At 41.8% G+C, this 26,567-nt stretch overlaps 1 protein-coding gene across 1 annotated transcript; it reads right to left on the reverse strand.

Moving 5' to 3' along the window:
* Positions 1 to 42: 42 nt before the first annotated feature.
* On the reverse strand, positions 43 to 25,254 carry LOC119008650 (amyloid beta (A4) precursor protein-binding, family B, member 1 interacting protein). Its single transcript, XM_037079201.1, has 14 exons — positions 24,798 to 25,254; positions 19,012 to 19,071; positions 17,617 to 17,704; positions 15,852 to 16,144; positions 14,042 to 14,119; positions 11,737 to 11,896; positions 7,690 to 7,811; positions 6,503 to 6,577; positions 6,219 to 6,362; positions 5,735 to 5,845; positions 3,473 to 3,571; positions 3,250 to 3,373; positions 3,065 to 3,126; positions 43 to 2,249 (listed from the first exon to the last, which is right to left on the reverse strand). The coding sequence occupies exons 2-14, from the start codon at positions 19,069 to 19,071 to the stop codon at positions 1,608 to 1,610; spliced, it is 2,058 nt and encodes a 685-aa protein (XP_036935096.1). The 5' UTR covers positions 24,798 to 25,254; the 3' UTR covers positions 43 to 1,607.
* Positions 25,255 to 26,567: the final 1,313 nt, after the last annotated feature.

Raw genomic sequence — 26,567 nt, forward strand, 5'->3', positions numbered from 1 at the left:
GAAGAAGAGACAGTGCTTCAATGCAATAAGAAATGCTGTCCATTTGTTTCATATCTCACCGGGAATGTTTTGAGTATTTATTTCGGCAACAGTCATTTAAAAAGCTACAGTAATGGACTACACTGTGTATTCCCAAATAACAGGTGGGTTTTTTTAATAGTATTTACAGCCCTCCATACAAACACATGACAATATATACAATTCTATAAACGCTTCTCTTAATTATGACAACGGCGGTATCATTTTATATCATACAAAACAATAATTATACACCCCAACAGATGTTGCGTCGAGTTTGGGTTTTTCTTTTTTTTTTCCCAGAAAATTGTGATTCACTGAAAAACTCTAGCTTTCAAACACAGAATGTAACAGGGGCTTCATTACAGAAAAAAATTGCGCTAGCTGCTAACTGGTTGTCTTATTTTAATCTAAGTTTCAAAGACAGCAAGAATCTTCCTATTGAGGAAGAATTTCTTACATTCATGGCTGTATCTTCCTAAATTTATGGCTGTATCATATCCTACCTCTTACCTTCCTGCTTTTATATTTATTTCTGCAGGCTAACAACAGTGTTAGCTTCTCCTATAGGCTAACATCAGTGTTAGCATCTCCAATTGGCCCACTTTGATGTTAGCCTGTGGGAGAAGTTATTACCAGAGTAAATATCAGTGATAGCTTCTCCAGTGGGCTAACATTAGTAGAAGCTTCTCTAACTAGTTGACTTTTATATAAACTTTTCCAACATGCTAACATCTGTGCTAGCTTCTCCAACAGGCTAACATCAGAGTAAATATCTGTGTTAGCTTCTCCAGTGGGCTAACATTAGTAGAAGCTTCTCTAACTAGTTGAGTTTTAAATAAACTTTTCCAACATGCTAACATCTGTGCTAGCTTCTCCAACAGGCTACCATCAGAGTAAATATCTGTGTTAGCTTCTCCAACAGGCTAACATTAGTAGAAGCCTCTCTAACTAGTTGACTTTTATATAAACTTCTCTAACATGCTAACATCAGTGTTAGCTTCTCCAACATGTTAACATCTGTGCTAGCTTCTCCAACAGGCTAACATCAGTGATAGCCTCTCTAGCAGTTATGGTAAAGCCTTTCAATTATAATATTTCAGTGTTTCTGTTGTTCCCCATATGTATTATCATTGCCATACTGACCTAACAATAATGGTGCTTCCATTTTGGCAGTTATTCTGAATTCCATCACAACTTTTTCCATTGAGAAATAGTAACATTTCCTGAAAGCAGTTATAAAACCTGTTTCAGTTATACCTTAAGATCCTCAAATCTCATCCCGAACTGATTCTGTAATGAGGCCCCTGGTATCTAACAATTTCAACTTGTTAAAAGTTGAACTCTTTGGTCTTTATAATAATAAACCTCTCGGTTGATTCATGCAAGATTATGTCTTGGATAAGCAGTTCAGAAAAAGGGCGGATGGAGCAGTGTTTTCTGGGAGAGGTGAAGTCTACAGCTGATGGATGTCCACTGGCTCCATGTGGATGTTTAGTATTGTTGTGGATGTCAACAGTAGCCATTTGGTAGAAATCAACACGTGGCAGTTCTTACTATACTTGTACTCCACAGATTCCAAACTCGGGCTAATGATCGCTACGCTTCTTGTTCATGGCCATCATCAGTTCTGACATGAAGTCTCCTCCTCCTCCTCCTCCTCCTCCCTGCAGCGATGGTGTAGTCCTCTTTGGCGGAGTAGGTGGAACCTTCTTCACCGAGCCTGTAGGCCGCAGCGCCGCTCTTGGTGCAGCAGCAGGAGGAGGTGGAGGCGGAGGAGGTGGTGGTGGGACTCCTCCAGCTCCTGTGTACATTGGCTGAGGTGGAGGTGGTGGTAAAAACCCTGGATCGGGTGGTGGAGGAGGCAGAGACTGGTCCATACCCCCGAAACTAGCTGGGGGAGGCGGTGGTGGTAGGCTGCTCATAGACGGTGGAGGAGGTGGCAGTGAACCAAAGCCAGTAATAGGAGGAGGAGGTGGAAGGAAGTCTGGCGGGGCCTCTGGGCCGTCGTCAATGGGTGGAGGTGGCGGTGGAGGAGGGAGGTTGTCCATTGCAGGTGGAGGTAGAGGGAAGTTGGATGGCAGGTGTCGCTGTGGGGAAGCAGATTTGAGGGATTTCTTGGCGGCCAAAGGAGGTGGAGCAGGGAGGACTGGGTCTGGAGGTGGTGGAGGAAGGACATCAGCCATTGGTGGAGGAGGGGGTGGAGGTGGAGGTGGGACATTTTCAAAGTCCTGAGAAGACAGAATATAACATAATTAAACAATATGTCCAAGAGGGGAACATGTTTTTAAAAAATTGTAAACCAAAACCCATCTGAGGTTGTTCACCAGGCAGGAAATGATACTGGTGCATTATGGATTAATCAAGTTTTAGATTGACTCATACGATGGACAGAACGTCTGGAGGTCTCAGCTTCTGTTCTTTTGAATTTTGACTGTTAAAAATGTTGTAAAATCTTTTTTAAAATGGCGTCACAATGTCTCGTTCACACATTAATGTCTTAAATTTGCTTGTTTTCTCAAACTAACAGCTGAATAGTTTTAATTTATTGTCACATAAGACAAAGAAAAGCAGCAAAAACTCACATTTAAGAAGCTGATACCAGAGAAATATTTTGTATGTTTGCTAGAAAACTGACCGAAGTGATGAGTCAAAAATAAAAAAGTGATTGCCAATTAATTTTCTATCGATCGACAAGTCACTGCTGCTCTAGTTTTGTTGTCTTTCCATTGAAATTTCAGGATATATTAATTCATATTGTATTTTACCTTCAGAGACTTTTAAGGTTAACACTTGCTATTATTTAATTAAGTTAAATCAACTTAAAGTGTCCTACAAATTAAATTTCCATGAATTTACAGTTACAGAAAAGTCATTTTCAGATCCTTCAAGTAAAGTATTGTACTGTTTGATGCTCTTGTTCAGTTTTTCTCATTTTTAATTGAATATACCTGAATATTTGGGAAACTTTTATAGACTAAACAATTAAAACAAATACATTTATAATGAAAATAATCAATATTTCCACCATTTAGGAGTTTTGTACCTGAGAAACAGGTCCTGGTTGGGGCTTGGGAGCGTGACCGTTGGCCTGGCTTGGTGATTTAGCTAGCAGAGAAGGAGAAACACACAGAGTGAACACACTGTACACGTAAAAAAAAAATCACCACATCTGGGTTGTTTTACATCGATGAAACACTCCGTAAAGGCAGCTCTCGTGTGTCGTGCTACCTTTGATGGTGGGCGAGGGCGTTGATGGATTGGAGCTTGATGGAGTGCTGCGGTTCGTCCACGCCGAGCTGACAGCAGCCTTCTTCTCGGCTGTTTTATAGTTTTCATACAGCGACACACCGTACTGTGAGTCCAAGAAACACAACCACAGAGAATAACATGAGTTCTGGTCCACTGGAGATCATTTCCTGTTACTGGATGGAGAACTGAGAGTTCAGTTTACCTTTGCGATACGTATTCCGGTTACCCAGAGGTTCATGGTCCAAGCATCGTCGCAGCACAGGTACTTGATGTACTGAGACTCTTTCTGGATCTGAGGATGCTGTAGAGACAAACCCAACACATCAGAACAACACAACACACACAACCGGACCTTTTTCACACATTAAATCTTCCTCATTTTCAGCTGTTATCCAAACGTGAATGATTTTAAAGGAGTACTCCGCAGATTTAACGTTGAACTCCTATAATATTATTGTGCAGTGTCTAAAAACAGTTATCAAATGTGATCCAGCAGAACCAGAAATGTCGTCCTTCTTTTATTCCAAGCATTATTGTATGGAGTCATAGGTGTGTCATAAAAAAAAAAAAAAAAAATTATAATAATTCTGTAAAATCTTGAGAAAATATATGTGAAAACATGAAGAGGAACAAATAAAAATGTTGGATTGTAAAGAGAAATAAATAAAATACATGAAAATATAAAGCTACCAAACAAATTATATATATATAAAAAAAGGATTTTCATTATTTCTGTATTTATTGTGTATATGTTTTTTTTTTTTGTACATCAATTGCTACATATCTTTAAACAAATCTAAATATTTTACAGAATGAAATGTATATATTTTGTCCCTTTTTTTCAGTATTTCTGTCAATCTCTGCTGTCAAAAAGTTAAAGATATAAAAAAAAAAAAGTTTCACACCGGACACAAACCCCTCAGTAAAAAACCCATTCAGCCCCCACAGCCTGCTCCCTAATCAGTGGCCTACACTACCCACAATGCCACTTGACTGCTGATGACTCAAGTGGAGATTTACTTATGCTATAAACAGCTAATGTAGCCTCAAGTCGCAGCACTGACTGGACTTAAATGTGGAAAAAGTTCCTCTGTTAGTTTCTCCCAGGCGGCCACAGGGGGGCAGAGTGAGTCAGGAACCAGAGTGTTGACAGGAAACCAGTTAAATTGATGATATGTTTTCAATTCCTGTTCTTTGAAATAGCCCAGTCAGCTTTTCTGTACAGACAAATAAGAAACCATGAAAGTGAAATGTGCGAGTCACTGAGTGCATCCTGTAATTTTGTTATAATTTGGGGGGGAAATACGAGATGATTGATGCCCAAATAGTCTTTAAAGTAAGTCAACCAAATCTCACTAGTTACAGAAAACATAGTTTCAGGTCCAACATTAATCCCGCAGTCAATCGTTTCACCCCCGTGGAGGAAGTCGACTTTGCCACAGTATAAAACATAATGAGGACGGTATTAGCGATCACCTCGGGCTTCTCCTCTGAATATGTAACAGCGACATCATGAAGCCGAATTGTTTTTTTGTGCTCACGTCCTTGTATTGCTGCTGCAGCGTTTCAGTGGCCTGTAAAGTGTCAAACACACCCAGCCTATTATTGTGTTGTCTTTATACCATCTACCACGCGGAACCAGCCTTTGTTTATCTGCACGATCTGAGACAATGGCTTCGAAACCGGGCTGGGCCTCTCACACGACGTCTCCTTCCGACAGGTCGTTTTCCTTCGCCCTTGGCTGGCAGCACCTTCAAAGTCTCCTCCCTCCCAGCTCAGACCTTGAAGACTCTGTTCTTCACTTGTGGATAATTCACTTTCTTTGCCTCTCTAAGCTCTTTTCCCTTTGATCCGCAACAACTAGTCGAACGGTATCTGCTGATTCCGGTATTTCTCAGACAAGATAGGGGAAAAAGGGAAAGAAAGTGGACTTTCACATCCTCTAAACACTGACCACCAACCCGTTTAATTCTTACTTTTTTTCACGTCAGTCAGCATTTCTCGCTCTTAAATGGATACTGTAGGTACCTCCCATTACTGTTAATACTCTCGACTTCAAAGAACGCCTCTTAATTAAACGCACTGTGCTTTTTACAGTCGTGTCTTTGAAAGATATATTAGGAGCTGATTAAAAAGTCCTCAGCTCGTCTTCTTGCCACTTCGAGCTCAACTGGGCAAAACCCCCCCCCAAAAAAACGTCTCCTTTCACTTCTTCAAATCAAACTATTTATTACATTTCACATGTCCAGAGGAGCTGCCAGATGTCCTCCCAGAAACCACCGTGCAATGATTAATTCTGCACGCAACATAACTTTTCTGTGCACGCCCCTGTAAACAGACACACGGGCTGTTGTTGGCAATGTTTTCTGTTGTGTCATGGTCAGCAGAAGTTGCAGCTTCTCTTTAAAAAAAAATCAGTTTTACATTGTAAGGGCGTGTCCGTGTAAACTTATCGCCTACGCACCTTCAGAACGAAGCAGAAGTCGGTCGGAGCCTTGTATTTGCTCTTGAAGTCCTTGCCATAGTAGACGTTTAAGTTGTCAAACTGGACAAAGCAGACGAGGTCACGGGACGACTGGAAGGAAATGAGGAAATGTGTTACAAGATGACCTGTAGTTTCTTTGTTTCAGCGCTGCAGTAGGTGCATAATGTCCTGTATGAACAGTGTGTTTGGGAGTAAGAACTCCTCCAGCAGGGAGTAAAAAGTCCACTTATATTTAGTGTTGCATGAAACAAGAGTGCAGTTCATAAAGCAGGAGGACTACACACTAGGAGTTTATAGTCCAGGAGAAAAATCAATGAGATCAAAGAGATCAACCTCATATTTCTGCAGGTTTCGCTCGACATTGCATGAATATCTAAATATCTGCAGGAGTTTGGTGTTTATGTGTGTTTAGAGTCTGGTCTCTGCTACAGAAATATCATGATTCCCCTCATGAACTCCTGACCTTAGTTTTCCCTTTGGGAACGTAATAAATTCCCGAGGCCCTCAGCTGGAAGAGCCGCTGCTTCCAGGACTTCTTGCCGTCTTCTTTGAGGTACATGACGGCCTCGAGATCTGGCACGATGATGGAGGTGCCGCAGAAGTTCTCCTGCAGAGAGAGAGAGAGGGAGGAAGGAGGGATGAAAGGAGATCACTGAGAGGAGCTCTCACCGGGAGGACTGTCACTTTAAAGACAATATTTCACTCAAGGTTTGTGTGTGTGTGTGTGTGTGTGTGTGTGTATTTTACCTGTATTAATAACTCTTTGTCCTTGTCTTTTATTTCTTTGAGCGATCTCTTATCCTTCTTCCATAGATAAAAGTTCTGCAGGAATAAAACATGAAGTGCATTAATGATCACAGTAAGTTTGATAGAAGCATTTGAAAATATACTGGCAATTTTCAGACATGCTAGCTGCAGAGCTCTTTAGATTGCAATGTCCAGCTGTCTCGTTGACAGACTGAATCATCTCAGCAACTCAGACGTGGCTTGCAATGAAATTTTGTGCAGAGATGGTTTTGAAATCCTGCCTATTGCTGAGGTCTCAAGGTGGACAAGTCTCCACACACACGAATATATTGAAACATTATACATGTCTGTTGCCTCAAATCTGATCAATATCTTGATGTTCATGAAGTTATTCAATCTGCATGCGGCCTCAGATGGTTTTTATTTCTGTGTGTTCAAGATAAAACACAATACTAACTTTAATTCATTTGTTCATTTTCAGATAAAAACAAATTTAAAATCAGAACAAAACTTTGGCTATCATCACATCATCATCACATCACAAGGGAAAAAAACAAAAAAAAACCCAACCAGGATCACCTCTGAAAAGCCCCTGAGCTCTGCTCTCTGTCCCGGTGTGACTGGCCTGTGTTTTCACTGTGGTGGGAGAACGCCTGAGGGGATTTCTATTTTGGTAGCTCCCGTCAAAAGTTAGAAACTGTAAATTGATCAGGACGTATTGTATAAAACAGATCCATCTTTTGTCAGGGGGGTAGGAGGGGATGTGGAAGGCATGATGGAGTAGTTTAAAAATGAGAATATCTCGCTGTTTTTTTTTTTGGTTTTTTTTTTTCAACCCGGCCGTTCGTCTCTGCCAACAGACCGAATCCATTAAACACCAGTGAGATTATAAAGGGTTCCCATTATATCAACAAACATGCCAAGATCTTGATGTCTTCTTGCCTGAGGCTGTTTTGTCTGATATATTACAGTGAGGACGTAAATGTAAGAGGTCATCCTACACAGAGGAAAGACTTCTCATAACTCACGCAGTGAAACGAGCCAGATGGCACGAGGCTGAGACAGCGTGGAGATAGATCTGCACAAAGCGAGGCCAGAAACAATGAACTGGCCATCGTCGGATATACGAGATCTGATCGCTCAGTACGTGCGTATAAAGAGACGTGCAGTACAATGAGAGGACCGACCTGCGGGTTTTTGAAGACCTCATTTTTTCCCGGCCGCTCTTGAAAGAGGATTTTGTTCTCGCTGTCCCTCGTCCACGCTAAGAGAGGCTCCACAAGGTTCTCGTGGTCTTCAAACGTCCGTTCTGTCAGAAGAAAAGCAAACGATAGTAGTCAGATTATAAACTCATTAGATCACAGCTTATTTCTATTTATTTGGGTGGCATGTGTCTTGGGTTGCAGAACGTGAGTGGCATCCAGATGTTTACTGATGTCAGTCCACATGTGTATTTCTGAAACCTGCCAAATTACACACAAAGTGGCTTAAAGTTTCACGATGTAGAAATTCTTAATTACGATCGCTACTTTATAACCTTTTCCACTGATGATCATCTAATTCTGATTTGAATCTGAACAATGACTTAAAATAAATTAGTTCAGAATCTAAAAAGCAGGTTTCCTTGACCCGAATCAAAAAAAGTTTTTAAAGGGTTCAAGTAATGTAATTGAAAGAGAAAGTTGTCATGAAAGAGTGTCCTTTTTTATCACAAGTGTGTTGATAGAGATCAGCTGAGGTTAAGCTGAGGCTGATAAGTGAACTGCAAAAAATGACACAAGAAACATTGGCCGCCACTCACAGAGACTAAATCGCCATCAACCGACACGTATCTGATGAGTTTGCAAGACTGAGGTTTGGCCAACAGAAGACTCCAAAACCGGTAAATAAAAGAACAACTTTATTGTGAGGCCAACATGTTTCAGCAGGGTCAGTTATGATCTCTATCGACTTTCTTTCCTTCTCCACGCTCCCTCAAAATGACTGAAGTTTTGCCAGAAAACTCATCCAAAAATGTTACACAACTAGAATTTGTCCAAACAACGATAATACCGATCATTTCAAGCACTGACAAACAACAAAAACTGCGTCATCTTCCTGGAGAGGGCGGTCTCAAAATGTTGAGGAGTAGCAGTTCAAAGTCCTACAAGGTGGAACAAAGTTCCTGTGCTTTAAGAAATGCAGTCGCTTACTTTCAAACACTGATCGCGTCTCTATCGGCCCGTAAAAGATCATTTCTCAGCGCGTTTGAGAAGAAGATTAAAAATGTCTCCAGAGTCGACAGTTTCATTATTATTTAAACCAGAAATCTGCGACACTCTTTAATCTCACTTTGTATTCTCCTTGTCCCTTCTGCTTTATCTCCGCGCCAGGGAAACAAATGCGTCACCGCGCGTACGGTTATTCAACTCTGTCACGAAATCTTTAAATCAGCTGAGCTCGGTTCAAAGTGAACGCCGTGACTGTACAGTACAATTGTCCCTTTCTCAAGCGGGATGAATGAAGGAGGGGCTCAATAAAAATACTTTTTTGCTGGAAAGACTTTTAATGGGACTCGAAAACACATTAAGGGCAATTTCCACGTTCTCCTCCTCCGCCCACCCAAACACTCAGTGCCGTAGATCTCCATCATGTCCTGGGCATTTGACTGTAGTTTAGCCACGGTCCCCAATTACAGGATACAAGCCAAGGTGGAGGCATTAAATAAATTGCTGCCAGGGTTCCAGTCTATAGTTTGGCTATTACGATCATTAAACGGATGGTGTGACTCTGCTGCTGGAGTGAGTTATTAGGAGTAAAAATCCCTTTGAACTGCATCAACCACATGGTGTGTTTCCAGTGGTGTGCATGGTGAGCACATGGGCGAAATTAACAGTGGGGATTTGTTTGAAGATGGTGTTGCTGTTGATCTCCACGGGACGTTATTGGCCGTGACTTATTTTTTTTTTTGTTCTGTGTCGTAGTTAGAGCGCAACACACTGTATGTGTGTGTGTGTGTGTGTGTGTGTGTGTGTGTTGGAGGGGAGGTTTACAGACCTTTAATAATAAACTATCTCAAACTGTTTCCAGTGACAGGCTGTCTCGTTAGTCAGAGGTGACACGAGGTCCTCTCCACCACCCGTGCTCATGACTCGAAATGAGCTAATCGTAAGAAGTTCGGGATGGATGACGGGCTTTAAATAGCAATCAGTGTGTCAGACAGCTAATTTAAACACGGGCAATCATTTGGTTAAAAATAAACTGTGTTGACGGGAGGGGAATACACATTTCCTCATTTGTTGTGCGCCTCTGGCAAAGGCCTGTCAAGTATCCAGAGTAAACGAGCGAGTTCCTCTTTAGAAGTTTATCTGCAACAACACACTGTACTGTGAGTTTAAATTTAAGTACCTGGTGTTTGAACTATTACTAACTCAGCCGAAAGAATCTGCTGTTTTTGAGAATTAGAGGACGTTGTTTGCTTTTTAAATTCATTGAATATTATTTCTTGATGTTTTCTGTGGCAAAATATTTGCAGCAAATAAGAGGATTTGCAGGGTAAGAGTGTTTTTTAGAGCTGCAACATATCAATATCTTGATAACCGAAGAATCTGTTGGCGTCCTCCTCAACTGAGCTGTAGTGTTAGCTAGTTTAGTTAGCCTAGTTAGCTGGCAAGTCATGATTTCTGGACAGAGACACTGCTGATGAGTTTTTCAAAAGGATGTTTTTGGCACTTTGAACATCACCAGCCAAATTCCATCAAGTTCCATTAAACTGAAGAGAAAGCAAACTCTCTAAAACTTGGCAACTCACACAAAAACAATCTCGACAGACAAATAAAACTACAGGTAAGAGGAAATATATTCATTTTGGATTTTGGAGTTAACTGTCCCTTTAAGTCTTTAGCACAATAAATGGAGGCTGAGAGCCACAGAGAGGTTTGGGAAATCTCACAAATTGCGCTTTCATCACATTCTTGATTTACATCTTCTCATGGAATTGGTTGAAAATAAGAAAAATATGGAATAAATCCAGGCTTGCCCTTTAATTAAATGTTTCACAGCTTAACTGCGTATAGAATTACTCGAGTATAACTCAGGCGAGCAAAATAACATTGACTCAGACTTTATTGCTCGCAGAGTTAACGACCTTACCACCGGTTTCTAATTGAAAAAAGCTTCGGGATGCGGTAAAATGACCCCCGTTTCTGAATTATCTCCGTAACAATCTGATGAAGTTGTTAGAAAACCGTAGAAAGCAGGTGGTAACGAGCGGCCGCAGACTCTAAGAGCGCAGCAGCTGAAGTAAATATAGCACAGACGGCCCAGACGGAGGATTGAGATCATAAGGCCTCTATTTCCGCATGACAGCGTGGATGACTGACACTGTCCGATACAGCAAATTAAACCCACCTGTCTATGCTGTATGAGTGTGTATGTGTGTGAGGGAGAGAGAGGGATACAGATAGTGTGGAGGAGGGAGAGAGAGATGGATGGGAGTAAAAAAAAAAAAAAAAAAAAATCAATGTTTCATTGTGGGCTCGCTCGCAGTGTGGCTGCCGTCGTGCCAATAAAAACACAGTCCATCATCTGGACCTGAATGAAATATCCCACCCTGCACATTGTGTGTGTTCAGATGACAGTCCATATAAAAACACGCTGGGGGCTTATGTTGTTAAACTGGTAGTCGACAGTGCATATTTCTCTCTGGTTCTGTTCATAAATTAGCCCACAGCTAACAGACTTCACTTGCACTGTGATAGCAGGCATTAAGAACCATAAATCTTCTACTTGATGGTCTTGTTTGCCAATAAAAGGTCACGTGGAGGCATCAGTATAAAACTGAGATTACATTATTGTACATATTTATTACAGATTAACTTCTTTTTAATATGCAACTATTCTTTAGCTTGCTTTTTTTTCGTCAATTTCAATTTTGCGTCTTTATTTTACGTACTGTCTTTATATGTTTCCCTGTACAGAATATAAACTTGTCTGTCTTATTGATGGCACATTAAAGGCAATGGTGATAACTGATGGTCTAATGTTTGGTCATAAACACTCTTCAGCCTGTCCTCAAACACTTCCAAAACTGTAAGGAAACGATGCATCCGTCTCCATACGCCGATGACACACCGCTTTATTTATGTGACTGTGACTCATGATGACACAAGATCCAAGTGCTACGAAGATGTAGCCGCAGTAACTGTGTAGCATTAATCACAGCACAGTGTAAGTAAAGCTGCGCGGTAACTCACCCAGGTTCAGTTCAGGGTTGGTCTCACACAGACTCCAGTCCACGTTGCAATCACAGTGAGTCTTTTCGAACAGGTTGTCCAGAACCTCCCTCACATTCTGCCTCTCGTCGACCATCAGAGTCTTGGAGCTGCCGTCGTTCAACAGCACCTTCACCACCAACTGTCAGAACAATAGATAGTTATTTTACTTTGCTGTAGTGAGAACTCTTGTGTAAGGAGCTGGTTAAGGTTAACGATACCCTGATAATATTGCCTTTCCAAAAAAAATTCCCCATTTCATATAGAATATGTGCAGATGTGAACGGAAGTGAAGTGATTTTTCACATCCGTATGAAAATTTCCACACGTGAAAATCAAGACTTTACATGTGAATTACAAAAATACACATGTCTTTATGTCTTTATTCACATGGAGAATTTGCTTCTTCATGAGTGAATTCCACGTTTTCACACTTTTCTTTACATACGATCAACTATTTTCACATGTGAATTAAAATTTTAACAGGTAAAAAGAAAACAATGTCACATGTGAACCTGATATTTTAACCAATTATCAGCTTTTTTAAAGATGTGGGTCAAAACTTCCAGGTGTGAAAATGTAAATTTCACATGTGAATTGCATAAATTCATATGTGATTGGATTATTTTTAAATGGGAATTAGACCGAACAAAACATGGGGCATGAAACTACATGTGAGTTCCACATTTTCACAAATTCACAAACTTTCTTTTATGTAATTGATAATTTTGCATTCCACATTTTTATAATTTCACATGTGATTGGCTATTTGTACATGTGAACTAAAATATGTGAAAATAAAAAAAAACTCACATACAGTTATATTTTTGCATGTGATTTACTGTCTCCTGTCTGTAGCTTCATATTCAATGGACAGATATGAAAGTGATATTGATCTTTTCATCTAACTTTAATAAGGGAAGTCAACAAGCATTGTTCCTCTACGTCCTTTGGGTTTTCTGCTTGACCAGCTTGACAGATTGAAGTTAAACATGTTGTGCAGAGCAGCAGGTGTCTCTGAAGCGAGACTTAAAATCAGCCCTGGACCACATGTTTGTTTGCCAGTTAAATTACAGGCTGTGTGCAGTAAACGGTTGTTTCTGCTGTCTAATGTTAGTTACACTGGAGGAACTGAAGCATCAGCACTTCTGTCTCTCCATCCTGCTGAACTTCTCTCAGTCATTTCAGTAATTCATTCTTCAATGTGTTTGTCTCCTCTTGGCTGAGACGGAGTTGGCTGAGATTAATTTTGCCCCGGAGCGGAGCAGTGCTTTCCTCACAGGCTCATGTGGCCTCACACTTCCTCTCATCTGAGACAAATCCCGCTTTGGAAAGCTGAGGAGTTTCGCAGAAACCAAGGTCGGCCAGTCGCTTGCCTTGTGTCATAAAAATATAGGATTCAGAGACGTTATCACAAGAGGATTTACAGCGTTAGATCATGCATTACTCGGTCTTGACCTTCCCTGGAAGACCATGTGGGTTTGACGTGTGGTTGAACGAAATGTCACTGGACGTCAAATTATTTCTCCTCTCTTGCGAGGTTGAATACACATCTTCAAAATACATGATCCTTGTCTAAAACATGCTCCATGATCAGCGGGTTTATCTGAGACCGGAGGGCTTCAGCTGCCAGTGGTTTCTTGGGAAAACCACAGAGCACACCTTGCTCTTCTGTGTCTAACAACCCCGCGACAGATGTTCCTGCGAAACTGGCCAGTGGTCTGTGTTTTCTCATATCCACACACACACACACATGGCTGGTTCCCTTTCTTCTTCGAGGGATTTATAATTACTCTCCTAACAAGAAAATTGACCATTAAATCAGTCACACACCCATGTACGTTTTAACCGTCCTCAGCCAAGCATTTCGTAGAAGCAGTTATATCATCCATCACATCACCTCTGATTAAAAAAACAATAAAAGAACTGGTATGCAACTGGCAGGAAAGTAGTTCGCATGAAATTGCGGTTCCTGATGTGAGTCTTTGCGTGCAAGACCACATGTCTGTGTTTTGTTGACTGCTTTGAAGATGAGAAAGTGTCCACATATCACCCAGAGAGGAAACCGCTATCCTTACAAGGACGCTGGCTGGATGAAAAGTGGACATTCATTACTTTGATTAATGGCTCTTGCAGAAGAAGAAGAAGAAGAAAAAAAAAACAAGCCATGCTACGTTTGAACATTACGTCCTTTGCAGTGACGTCCGTGTAGCTGTAATTCACAATGTCTTTTAAGTTTACGGTTGCCAGAGGACGCACAGGATCAGAGGCTTGTTCGTCGTCTTACCTTCTTCACTTTAGCTTCCTTGAGCTTCTCAAGAGCGAGTTTGATCTTGTCTGCTTTCATCTGAGCCTCGATCTCCTCCTAAATTGGAAACAACATGTGATAATTAGGATACTGAAGAATAAGTGCTCACCTGCCATCAGTTACAGTCTAGTATAAAGGAGATACGCTATGATAGCATCAGGCTACATGTGCATACTACTCCAGGTAGTCACTGCTTCCAGTAAATTAGCTGTTTCTAGCCATTATGCTAAGGTGAGCTAACATGCTGGTGGCTGTAGGTTCATTTTTACCGTCCACACATGAGAGAGTCAAGCTTTCCTTCTCACTCTTGTCAAAAAAATGAACAAGGACGACTCCCTCACTGTTTAGCTGTCGCTTTTTAAATCCAAATAAAAGGAAAATATCGAACTGCGGTGAGTTCATGTCTGTAAACGTAGCCCTTCATTGTTTTTCAGGAGGTGTTCTGATTCAGTTTTAATCTCACGACCGGTGTGTCCGTTCAAGGATTTCATTCGGGACATTACATCTAATCAACTGGATCTCCGTTAGCGGGGATATGATACCCTTTATTCCTGTCTAGTGTGCAGCTTTAATGAAGGTGCACACCTCCACCTAACAATGACACATTCTCTGCCCCGGCACAGCTGGTGTTTTTAACCTCAGAGGGATGAGGTAACAAACCCTGCTAAAGCAATAAGCTCCCGTCTGGCTGTACCCCCCACCACCCCCTCACCACTGCCACATCTTACCCCCACCCCCTTCTCCAATCTTTGGTATTGATCCCGTTACTCCTTCCTGCCTCGTGGCTGTATGCGTTTGATCTCTTCCAGACAGACTCGGCTGTTTCGCCTCGTGAGTAACTCTGCAACTGTAACAGATGCCTCCATCCAGTGGCAAGCAGCTTCGCCATGATCTCACCGTCCCCACTGTTATAGGAGAATACCACTCTTCCCAGTTCCACACAGACAGCGAGAGCCCACCAGAAATTTATACGCTGGGAACCGGTGGTATTTTCGTCGTAATGCTGTCTTGTCACGCACGACTCTGAGAGCGCTTCCCTCGCGGTAAACCAATAAAAAGAGACACTGTGACGTTATTGCCTCTTTCTGCCTCGTGTTCCTTGTGTATCATATTCTAAGCGCATGAGAGTGCAAAGAAATGCTCCTTTTTTTCTTCACTATCTGTCATCCATTAACTGTGCAGTGTTGTAAAAGTAACCCAAAAGTCATACTTGAGTAAAAAGTAAAGATATCATATTAAAAGAGATTGTGTGTAATAATTTGCAGCAATTTACACGATTGATCACTGTTTTATCGGCCACATGTGTAACGTGACATGACTTTCCTCGTCTGTCTCAGTTGCCCACAAAAGCCTACAGGTGATTTGCTTAAGTTGCTCGAAGGAGACCCTTTTATGTTTTCACCTTTTTCTCCTTCACTTCAGTTTTATAAAGGTTCTTGTGCCTGTAACAAATCTTAAAAGTTAAAAAGTCCACACCAACAGAAGCTCCCATCTCCCACTGAAAACGCTGCTCCTTAAACGCCTCGTCAGTACAGGTGTGGCAAAATACTCCTGTAATGTACCTCAAATTTGTGCTTAAATACAGTAATTGAGTACATAAACATAGTTACATTCCATCTGTACCACTGTGGCACTTTCATTCACACAATAGCAACCAAAGTCAGCTCTCTAGTACTCTGACAAGCCTCGATAAGACTCTCACTTCTTTTATTTTTGGACCACTTCCCAGCAGAGAGGTGTAAAGGTTCGTGCCTCTACAGTCTTACAAACTAACTGTGCTCTGGCTCACCATCGAGGGCTTTGCAGACTGAGGAGGCGGAGGTGGTAAAGGGGAGGTGGCAGAGGAGGCCGGGGTGCTAACGTTGCTGCTGGTGCTGCCCGCAGGGGACGTCGGGGAAGGGAGGAAGGGTGCAGGGTGTGTGCTCGGGCCCTGTGGTGGTGGCGGCAGGTCAGGCGGGGGCGGCGACGGCAACTTCAGACCTTGTTTGTCGGCTGCAAGTTTCTCCTCCGTCGCTTCGAGGTCGGCCACCAGATCAGCCATGAGAGCGTCCAGATCATTGTCCTCCAGCTCATGGAGGGACTCTGGTGTTCACAGGAAAATTCAAACTCAGGCGCAGAATGTTTATAAAAGACACAGGACATTTAAGTTGTGAAGTTGTTAAGGTGCCAGTCAGCAAAAGCTTTTGACATGTTGGCACGGAGAAGACGTCCTAGATCCTGTTTCTTAGAAGACTTGGACTTTCCCCTTAAACAATAAGAACTTTCATTCCTTACAAGTTTCCTTATTTATGTCTTCATTACTCAGTGAATCAGATTAAATCATTTCTTTCACTTCATTCCAATTTCATTTTTCTTTGTCTCCCATGACAGTTAGAGGCTGGTGGTGCTGTTGGCTGGGCTAAAGCATTCCTTAACAATTAATTAACCATCATTAAGACAACTAATAACCCCTTTATAAAAGATGCATTTTAGGACATGCTGGCTGTTCCTCACCCACTGGACTGGTGGTCTAGACTGATATAACATCTTTTCTGGATGTACTGCCATGAACTTTGGGCGCCATGAGGGTGATTCATTTAAAAAATAGAAGCACAAGGTCTTACTTCATGCACACTCACTCCGAGCAAGGGTGTAGTTATAAAGAATAAAAAGCCACAGAGGGAAAATATCATTCACCGTGTGAGGCTGATAATGTGATTCAGAGTGAAATTTCTCAACAACTATAACACGGCCTGTCGTGAGATATCAAAGTCCTCTCAGGGGGACAGTTGGGTTGAACAAACACTGAACCTTCACTCAGAAGACGGCTGTACAGAACGTAACTGAGGTTATGTGCGTATCATACCTATACGCAGCATAACGTAATAATTTTAGCCCAAACCAGTGTTTCTCTAAACCTAACCAAGCTGATTTAGTTGCGAAACCTATCAAAACTGCTGTCGATACCTGTTGCTGCTTTTTGTCATTTTGGGAGCTGCTGGAAGTCGACCTGTTCAGACATTTACCTTCGGGGTTGTGTCGTGCTAACCATGAGCATGATCACATCGTCATTCTGAGCATGTCATCATGCTGATGCTACGATTATAACATTTATCTTTAGTTAATTTTAGAGAGGTTTGTCCAAGGAGCTGTGTAAATAAACATTATTAGACAATGCCTAAGTACTTAATTACACAACTGCTAAAGACAACAGGGATAAAAGAGAATTAAAGTGCTTGTAACTGATGCTGTAACCTTGCTTTAACATTAACCTGCTTGCTTTACAGCCCATAAGAGCCGGGGTAATTAGCATGTACAGTGACCCCAATCTCCGTCTGAAATCACCTCTTGAACAGTAGCCAGATACACTGCAGGGCAACTGACTGCTGTGTTTCTACCCTCTTCACATTACCACCGGCTCTCAAAGTGCTCTTGATCATTTCCCAGATAACTGATGAAAACGTATGATACATCGCGCTCCTTGCACAACTGCATCACTGTACTTCAAGTCAAAGTTCAACACTCAGCTCTTTGTGGTATTTCTACACACTCAGAAAGACAGAATGCTTAGTCACCATTCAGGTCGGTGAGGCATTTGGAGAAGTTGACTTCCTCGTCGGTGCTGGGGAGAGGCTCGGGAGGTGCTGTTTCCTGGCCGAGACTCTGCGGGGGGAAGAACGAACAAGGCGGTGTGTTTATAAGAGCACGAATACTATACGCTGCACAGCCACGCAGACCCCCAGAGGGCTCCGGGAGTTAATCCACAACACATTCTGAAACGTAAACTGTCCCCAAACATTATGCAAGGAGGTATAATGTTTGTGAGCGTAATGTTACATCTGCTTCTAGGCATTAGACCCCAACAGAGCTTCTGTGTGTTATATTAAACCCCCCCCTCCCCTTTCTGGTGGAGTGGCAGTAACTTAACATGACTGGTGTGTCGGGAGAAACATCAAAGTGATCAGCGGGACTTTTCACTAAGAGAGAAATGTGTAATCCCCGAGCTGGCTTATGAGGTTGGCATCTGACCTCGCCTCCGAGCAGAGGGTGTAATTTACGGTTGTTAGATGACCACAAAGAGTGTTTTCCCCTCCCGCTGCGTTTGTTGTGCTTGCCAGTCTGGACTGTCTCTGTGATCGATGGTGGGCTTTAGTCAGTTTGTCGGCCGTCTCTCCGTTAAAAGAGAAGTCCATTTAAGCAACAAAGTGAGAGAATTAACCACAGGAAGTCCACTTGTTGTCGCCGCATCAGAAGGTGTCAAAAATTAAATTTCAATGTGAGAAAAAACGAGGATCTAACATACTGTGACAGCTTAAAAGATGAGCTCCTAAAAAAATAATAGAGGCATTTATCCAATTGACCTTGAGGACTGTGTGTGAAAACAAAATGGTCTTTTGGGCTAAAATTATAGAAACACATTTAACAGGAAATAATGATGTATTCTAAATAATGCTCAAATGAAGTAAACTTATTAAACTTAGTGAACTTATTTGGAATTTATAATTATAACTTACCCTAGTAATTCTGCGTTATAAGCTCCCACAGAAAAAGCGAATATCAGATAACAAACAGATAATAAACCTTTCAAATGATGTTATTAAGACAAGGTTCAGGTTGAAGAAACCATGAAATAAAAATAAATAAATGTAATCTCATGGCAATAAATAACTTTACCATAAAAATTCAGTCATTTTGCCTAATAGAACAACAATTACATTACTCTTCAATATGGCAAAAAACAGCTATAATACAAATAATGAGGCTTATTATTAAAAAGAGTATGATAAATCTTTAATTCTTTAATCAGTATTTAATGTAATAACATGATAAACCACAAATGAAACATTTGATTTAGATTTGTTCTTTTAAATATCAAAATACTGTAATGAGACAGACGTAGACTTATACACCCAAAATAAATTATTAATAAGAAAGAGCTGAAGTGAAACTGCTGTCATGACTGAACTCACCTGAGTGAGGAGGTCCATCTCCCCCAGCAGGTCGCTGAACATGGCGTCGATGTCATCCATCTGTAAACAGTAACAGCACAACAAAATACTTAAAGATCAGACTGTCAGACTGTAAACGTGTTCACCATGTGACAAACGCCGTACGACACCCTGTGAATAAACGACCTGCATTGAACGGAAGAGCAAAGAGTTTCCATTGATTTCAAAACGGTTGTCGTGACGAATGACAGTGAAGGAATGTGAGGAATGAAACTGTGAAACAAGTGCTCAAAAACAAAAGCATGCCACGCAGCCAGTGGTGAGACTCAGTACTGCTTCTTTACTCTGCGCGCCCCGAGGCTGTAATATCTCACATAGCCGTTCCAACCAGACTGAGCGAACAGAAGTACTTATGCACGACTTCCAGGCATTCATTGCTCGCTGCAACTTGTTGTGTCTTGTTGCACATGTCCAACACCGGGAACCGATATTATTTCATTTTCGTTTCATTTTCTATACAACAGAACAATAGATCCTGTACTTCACTACTGAAATCAGGCCAATCATGCGCTCACATCACATGATCACAATGCAGAATGCTTAAAAATATACTCATAATACAGCACAACCACAAAAATGGATCCCTGAAACATGCAGAGTGAAGAATAACCATCCATGTGCAGTAGATTTATATAGTTTAACCTATAAAGATTTATGCAGTTTGATCAGCATCATTACAGTTAATATCTTAGCTGTGCACTCAAATCAGAACAAATGTAATGATGGGTTTGACGCAGAGTCCAGTTACAGTGGAGCACGACCAGTAAGGGAAGTGGAGTCCGTGGGAGTTCATGCAGTTACTGTACTTTAATACCACAAATGTCAACTGGCTGTATTTGAGCTACTGTGCAGCTCCGGTGTGTGCTAACGGTGCCCTCAATGACTGACCAAGCATCCGATTCAGGACATTTCTACTGGCAGTGCGGCTGCTGTACCGGCTGAACCGCCCTAAAACCCCCCTCGCTGGCGTCTGAAACGCTGCTCACTGGGACCACTTCAGTCTGATTGTGGTTCTGTGGTCGCTAATGAGCCACTGTGGTTTTTAGCTGGCTCGCACTTTTATTTTAATCAGTCTTTAAACTTGAAATGTGAACCAGACCTGAGTATTTCATTTCAGTATATGGTTTAAGATAATAGGAATTATGACTTATAGCACTTTCAAAATTACAGTACGGAGGCCAGCATAAAACAACAAACAGAGTCAAACCACAGGGTATTATGGGTTATTTACAAATAGAAATAGAAAGACAACAGAATGAATAAAACGGGTATACAAATTGAAAAAAACTGAAGTTTGAAACAGTAAAGATTTGACGGTTTATAGAGACCTACTTAGCTAACAATCATTATGGTGATTTGTTAGCATGCTGATGTTAGCATTTAGCTCAAAGCGCCGCTGTATCTAAGCAGCTGGGCAAGTTTGACCCAAAATCTGAGAAAACAAACTGCTTTGAGTTAATTCAAGATGTTATTTCTGTATTTTTTTTTTACAGTCTAGCTAAGAGCACTCTTGATATTTTAAGGAACATGTTATCATTTAGCTAATCGCACAGCCCAAACACAGCTGCTAGCATGCCAGGCTAGCATGAACATGGCAGCAAGGGCAAACCCAGAATTTTGCTGTTGTATAATATTACTAACAATCAAATGTTTTGTACAACATTTGGACCAAAATAGGAATACAACAAACTGCTTTTTCGTTGCTTCAACGTGTTAGCATTGATCATTTTGGAACGGTTCAGCTACAGTATGAGCTATTTTTCGGTAGCACTAGTGGGTTTCTGACATAAAGATGAAACATGATTGTGTTTAACTGCAATACCTGAGATGGGTATAGTTAGTTGAATATGGTTGTGTGAGACCATTGAAACAGCTATAGTTAGGTTTTGTGTGGTTGAAGTGATGGTTACAGTCTACTGGCCATGACTTCTGCACGCTTCAAGCAGTACTTGTGGGGGTTTCAGCGTGTTCACACACTCTCTTACACGACGATGTATTTTTATAGGCCTCTCTCTTAGCGCTAGCCACTAAATTATAACACTGGATTAAAACTGAGCTGACCCCTTAATGTCATTGATTTAACTCGACCAATTAGATCTCCTCCCCCTCATAGAAAATGTTTGCATAGCTGAATCTCCAGACTTCACTTTGTTTTCCTGCCGTTAGGATCCATCAGATCCGACAATATTACCTCTGACTGATTGCAACTCTGCTGCTCTCACTCATCACAGTGTGGCAAACTTTTACATCAAGCAAGGGGGAGAAAAAAAAACCACAAAACATTTGCAGAGATTTAATCAAAAGCAAAGTACGACACTCAAGGGGGGGGGAACCCTGCATCACACTGCCAAGGAGACAAGAGTGACTGATTGTGTTCCAGACGAGACTTCATAGTGACATGATGTTTCTCATTTGAACATGAAGTGAATCAAATATCGCTCCAACACCTCACATATGGCCGGTGCATGTGCGGTTTTTAAGAGAAACGCTGCGGCCTCTGATTACAAAGAAACACCTCAAGACAATAATTTCCATTTTTGCAAATGTGGGTTTGTTCTCACCGTTGCAGCATGCAAGGGGGCGGGGGGGCTCCTCCACCCCTTTTACTCGAATGGTTTGCCCCATGAGGAGGAAGTGGTAAGCTTCCTGCCACATGCAGTGTCGAAATTGTAATCGGAAATGGTGACACCTGCAAGCTTAACGCTGCTCTTTCCTTTACTCCAACGCCAACATTTAAATAAAACAGAATTTCCAATGACATAGTTTTGCGGACGGCACGTGATATTCTGAGTAATGCCAAAACAAAACCACCAGGAGAGCGATTAAAGACTTTAATTTCTCTGTTCTTCCTGCAATCTCACGTTTTTTATTTTCTTATTTTTTTTAGCATGACAGCCGTAATGCAGCAGATCTCCCTGCAGCGAGCGCAGCACGGCCGACGTCAGCTCGCGTTGCTCACCGACAACCACGCAGCACACGTAAACACTGTGAGAGGCTGATGCCATTTTCTTTTTTAATGTGTAGTTTTAAAACCCCAGAAGGGAAAAAAAAAACAAGTGTCAGCCAGGTGCCTCCAGGCAGCTGCTTTTAGAGGCCAAATGCATTCAGTGGAGCTCTCGAACAGTAAGGAGAAGTTAGAAAAGGGGGTCGGGTTTTCTGCTGAGGGAGTTTTTTTCTCTTTTTTTTGTAACAGCTAAGTTTGTAGTCACTTCTTCTCCACATAAATAGGTCTGGATTCAAAATTCAATGAAACAGCTTCAGGAAGTTACACTTTTTTCTAACTCTATTCATAGGTGTGATATTGTAAGCAACAGTTTAACATGTTGAGAAATAAGCAAATCCACGTTCTTGCAGAAAGTTAGATGAGAAGATCGATTTCTCTGTCGAAGGTCAAGAGAGAGTCGACCCAAAGCGTCCATCTTTACCGACCTGGGAAACCCGAGGCAGCAGCGTCTGATGAACTGGGACAACTGAAGGTTCAACGATCAACTATCTCACAAATCATATATTTAAAAAAACAACCAAGTATCGATCCAAACAGTCTAATAGACCCGCTGCGTTTGGCCTTACGGTCTGTTTGGTGGTAAAGGTACACATCACAAAAATGCTGCATCCAAATACAGTTTCAAACAAACAATGCAACAAGTGTGCAGTTTAGGACATAGATGAAAAACTTACACTTAATCTTACACAGCTTTACGTCTTCACAAGTCAAAATTTCATCACGATCATCAGCATTTGTATGACAGTGACGGAGAGCATTTCATAATGTGGTAAACGTTGTGAAATGGTCGTGTTTTGGTTAGAACTGCTTGGTTAGGTTTAGGAAAACATGATATTTTCACTTTTGCCTGACACAGGAGTTGAACCATGGTTGCCTGGATGAAAGGCCTTTGAGTTATCGAACCCAAATGGACTTTCTGGCTCTTCCCATCATTATCGAATGTGTTTATTCTTCACCTTCATACACAAGCGTACTTCTCCAGCCAAACCGTCACCTCCACATGCTGACAGTGGCTCTATTACAAGCTGTGGCTTTGTTAAAGCTGTATGGAAATTGAGCAAAGTCAGGCTCAGTATTTCCAGTCTTTGTGCTAAGCTAAGCTAAGCTAAACTGACTGTCTCCTGACTCAAGCCTCATCTACACGAGAGCGGTGTGGATCTTAATCTCGTCAAACTCTAAACTATGAAGTGAAGAAACACCCTGCCATTCCTAAAACAACCATGAATAAGAATGAAAAACACTTGGCTGTGTACATCAGGGTTGACATGGATCTGTTGTGAGAGCATGCAAAAGATTCTTATCGGTAATACTGGAGAACTTTCGTAGTTAGAAGATAGAGTCCGGTGTGACTAACGACATTTGACAGAACAATTCCTGCTGGAAAAAAGCGGAGCTCTGACATGAACTCAGTTCTCCAGTTCAGTCCAACGTGTTTCCAAAAGGAGGACAAACCGAGGCCTCGTCTCCCAACAATAACTGCATTTTACAACAAAGTTCACACTCGTGAACTTCACATTACTTAGGACAATTCTGCCTTTTTAGCACCGTTTTCTGCTCTCTTTTCCAGAAACCGCTCCGGAGAAAATATGTGATTTGTCAGCGTTCATAAATATTATTGGAAACAGTCGGGCATGAAATCTGGCGCCCTTCCAAACCCGCACAATGCTCTGAGAAAACACAGCGCTGAACTTTGGGTATCTAAAGAAAGAAAAGGAGACTGAAATATAGCACGAGAGTGACTTCTGCATTCCTCCAGGAAATGTTTCTCTCCTAAATAATCTCAAATACACTTCAGCCTCTCCACACATGTGCAGCTACGCTTTTTTCTTGTAAAAAAAAAATGGAAACCAGACATTAACTCTGCGATAAGTGGCCGTATCGAAGCGCAGAATGTTTACCATAATGTGCAGAGACTCCCTCTCTTACTCTGATCGAATGTCTGTACGTGGAGCTCAGGCAGATGTGTTTGAAGAACTGGATGTACGTAACGTTACAGCAGCAGAAACAAAGCGCTGAAGGGCAGAAAAACCAGGCATCATACCTGGCATTAAAACAATACGAGATCTTATCTTCGTTCGCTGAAGATGGTTTGTGCTTTTGTAGAAATCAAAAGTGGGGGAAAAAAAAACAATCTTTTCACATTTTCTACAGCTCCACCTGAGTCATTGGTCAGCATGTGTAGATCTTCTGTCTTGACAGGAGTGAGAAAAAAAAAACCTGAAAACAAGCTGTCAGCTAAAGGTTTTTTACACCAAACACACACTGACACATTTCCTAAGAAATTCAGTCCATTCTTCTGTGATTTAATCTCGTCTCATGAAGCCAAACATACAGAATGTTCTTATGTCCAGGGACAAACTGACAGCCTTATTAGCTTTAAAATAAGGGTCCAACCCTATCGGTTTCATGTGGTTATTGAGTCATACAGCAGTCTGAAATTAAAGCCGGGTCCACCCAGTTTGAGAGCAGACAAGAACACATTTATGAACTAACACCCTTTTCATCATGATAAGCCCAAATTGCTGCCTTATCACCGTAAGGCAACTTAATTAAAACTTATCTCACAAGTACAAAGACAATAACTCTTTTGTGTCCACTTTGTGGACGAGTTATAACTGGATTTGACAGGTTATTGCGATCAAATTAAGATGATTTCACAGAAAAGTCAAAGTCATGTACGCCGCACGGGTGTTCACCGTTAACTGGAGGGCTCAACATCCAACTCAACGGAGATGAAACTCACCTTTTTCAAAGTGTGTTAATCCTCGTTTCACCTGTCGGTTTCAAGACAACAGCTTCTCATCGGTTCCACCTCGAGGTTTTTTAATTCTCTAACACGGCTCGACGCCAGAAAAACACTCATATACAGTCAGATTTGGGTGTGCTGCGATGGATTGCATCTGGCTGTCTGACTTCTTCCTGCCTTAATGCGGAAGTTCAGGTCCAGACCTGTCACTGCATTCCAGCTAAGAGCTCGACAACTTTCACAACAGTCTTGTCTAGGCAGCGCTGGGCCGTCCCTCTTATCGCAGCCTCCTTATCTGCTCCCAACTGTGACTGTTTCAACCACGTTAAACATGGAGAAAGCAAAGTGGGAACTGAAAGGCAGGTGACCTTCCGATCGCGGTGCTGATTGACAACCTTCTTGAGCAGATGATGAAGGGTCGTGAGGGGAAATTAAAAACAGCGAGGTCTCAGTGGGATCAGGAGAACGGCTGATTCAGCAGGAGGAATGTGGCGGCCTCGGTTAATAATTCACCTCCCTGGAAACTGATTTACAGCAGCTCTTCGGGCGGGAGCGGCAGCGTGGCACGTCATGACAGTGAACCAGCTGAGCTCCAAATTCCCTTAACAGATCCATGAATGTATAATTATTTTCTGTACACCTGTTTAAATAAAGTTAAAAGTCTCAATCTAAACAGTCAGGGCGTCTCAGGCTCACAGAAATTTGCTTCCACTCCAACTCGAGCGCTTGAAAATAGGGAAGAAATATCTTAAGACACTGGTGTGATGCAACAAGGTCAGCTATCTTCAGGGTGGGGGGGGGCAGAGGAGAGTCAAGCTGTCAAGCTATGAATAGCCTCTGGGCTCTTATCTGACCATGCAGACACAGATAGCTCTATTTATTTGCATTTCTCCTTGAGTCAACCTGGGAGGCCAGAAAACAAGATTTCACATCTTCTTCCCTCATCTCAACTTTCCCACGTCGCTCGCCTCATTTTTAAACGCCCAAATCTCTTCGAGAAAGGAAGTATTACTTTCTTTTTCCATTATTTTGCCTTTATTAGCGCCTCTGGTTTTGATTCAGGCTCTCGGCTCCGGCGGGTGGCGGGTTGTGAAGGCCGACCACCCTCTCTGTGGCAAAATCATGTCATCAGAGCGGCTGAGCTCAACGGGAGGGAAACCAAATAACCTTCAACGAGTCCAAGAGCCTTTTGTGACTCATGATGAATTAAACAAACACTCAGGGTACGAGGCATGTGTCCGTTCCACCACCCCTCGTTTCCCCCCCAAGTCTCTCTCTCCGGGGTTGACAAACAGATGGACGGCTCCCGAACACCATTTCTCAAACAGATAGACTGATTAACGGCAGCGGAGAGAGGGGTGATTTTCCTGCTTTGTTTTGTCTTTGCAGTCACTCTTCAGTCACTGAGGGTCGTCCAACAGTGTGGATACTTATAATGGTCTTATTTTTTGGTTTTTAGCCAATTTTGTGCTTTGCAAACTGTGATTTTAAGGGATGAGTTCACGAAAAATGAAGATTCAGTCTTTATCCTCCTCAGTCAACTTAAATCATCTCAGGGTTTCTGGAGAATTAGATCACATCCGAGGAGGCATTTTATGTTATTCTATCTGTTGTTTTTTTAACGTTTTGAAACAAGTCTCCATCTACCTCACGTTGTTAAGTTTAAAAATGCAGATTCAGTCGACATCTACTCATCATCAAGCCAGTGGAAAGTTGAATAAAGTCCTCAAAACAATAAAGCTGAAATCTGCACTGCAACCCCGTACG

This window comes from Acanthopagrus latus, chromosome 19 (genome assembly GCF_904848185.1).
Source record: "Acanthopagrus latus isolate v.2019 chromosome 19, fAcaLat1.1, whole genome shotgun sequence".
Taxonomy (NCBI): domain Eukaryota; kingdom Metazoa; phylum Chordata; class Actinopteri; order Spariformes; family Sparidae; genus Acanthopagrus; species Acanthopagrus latus.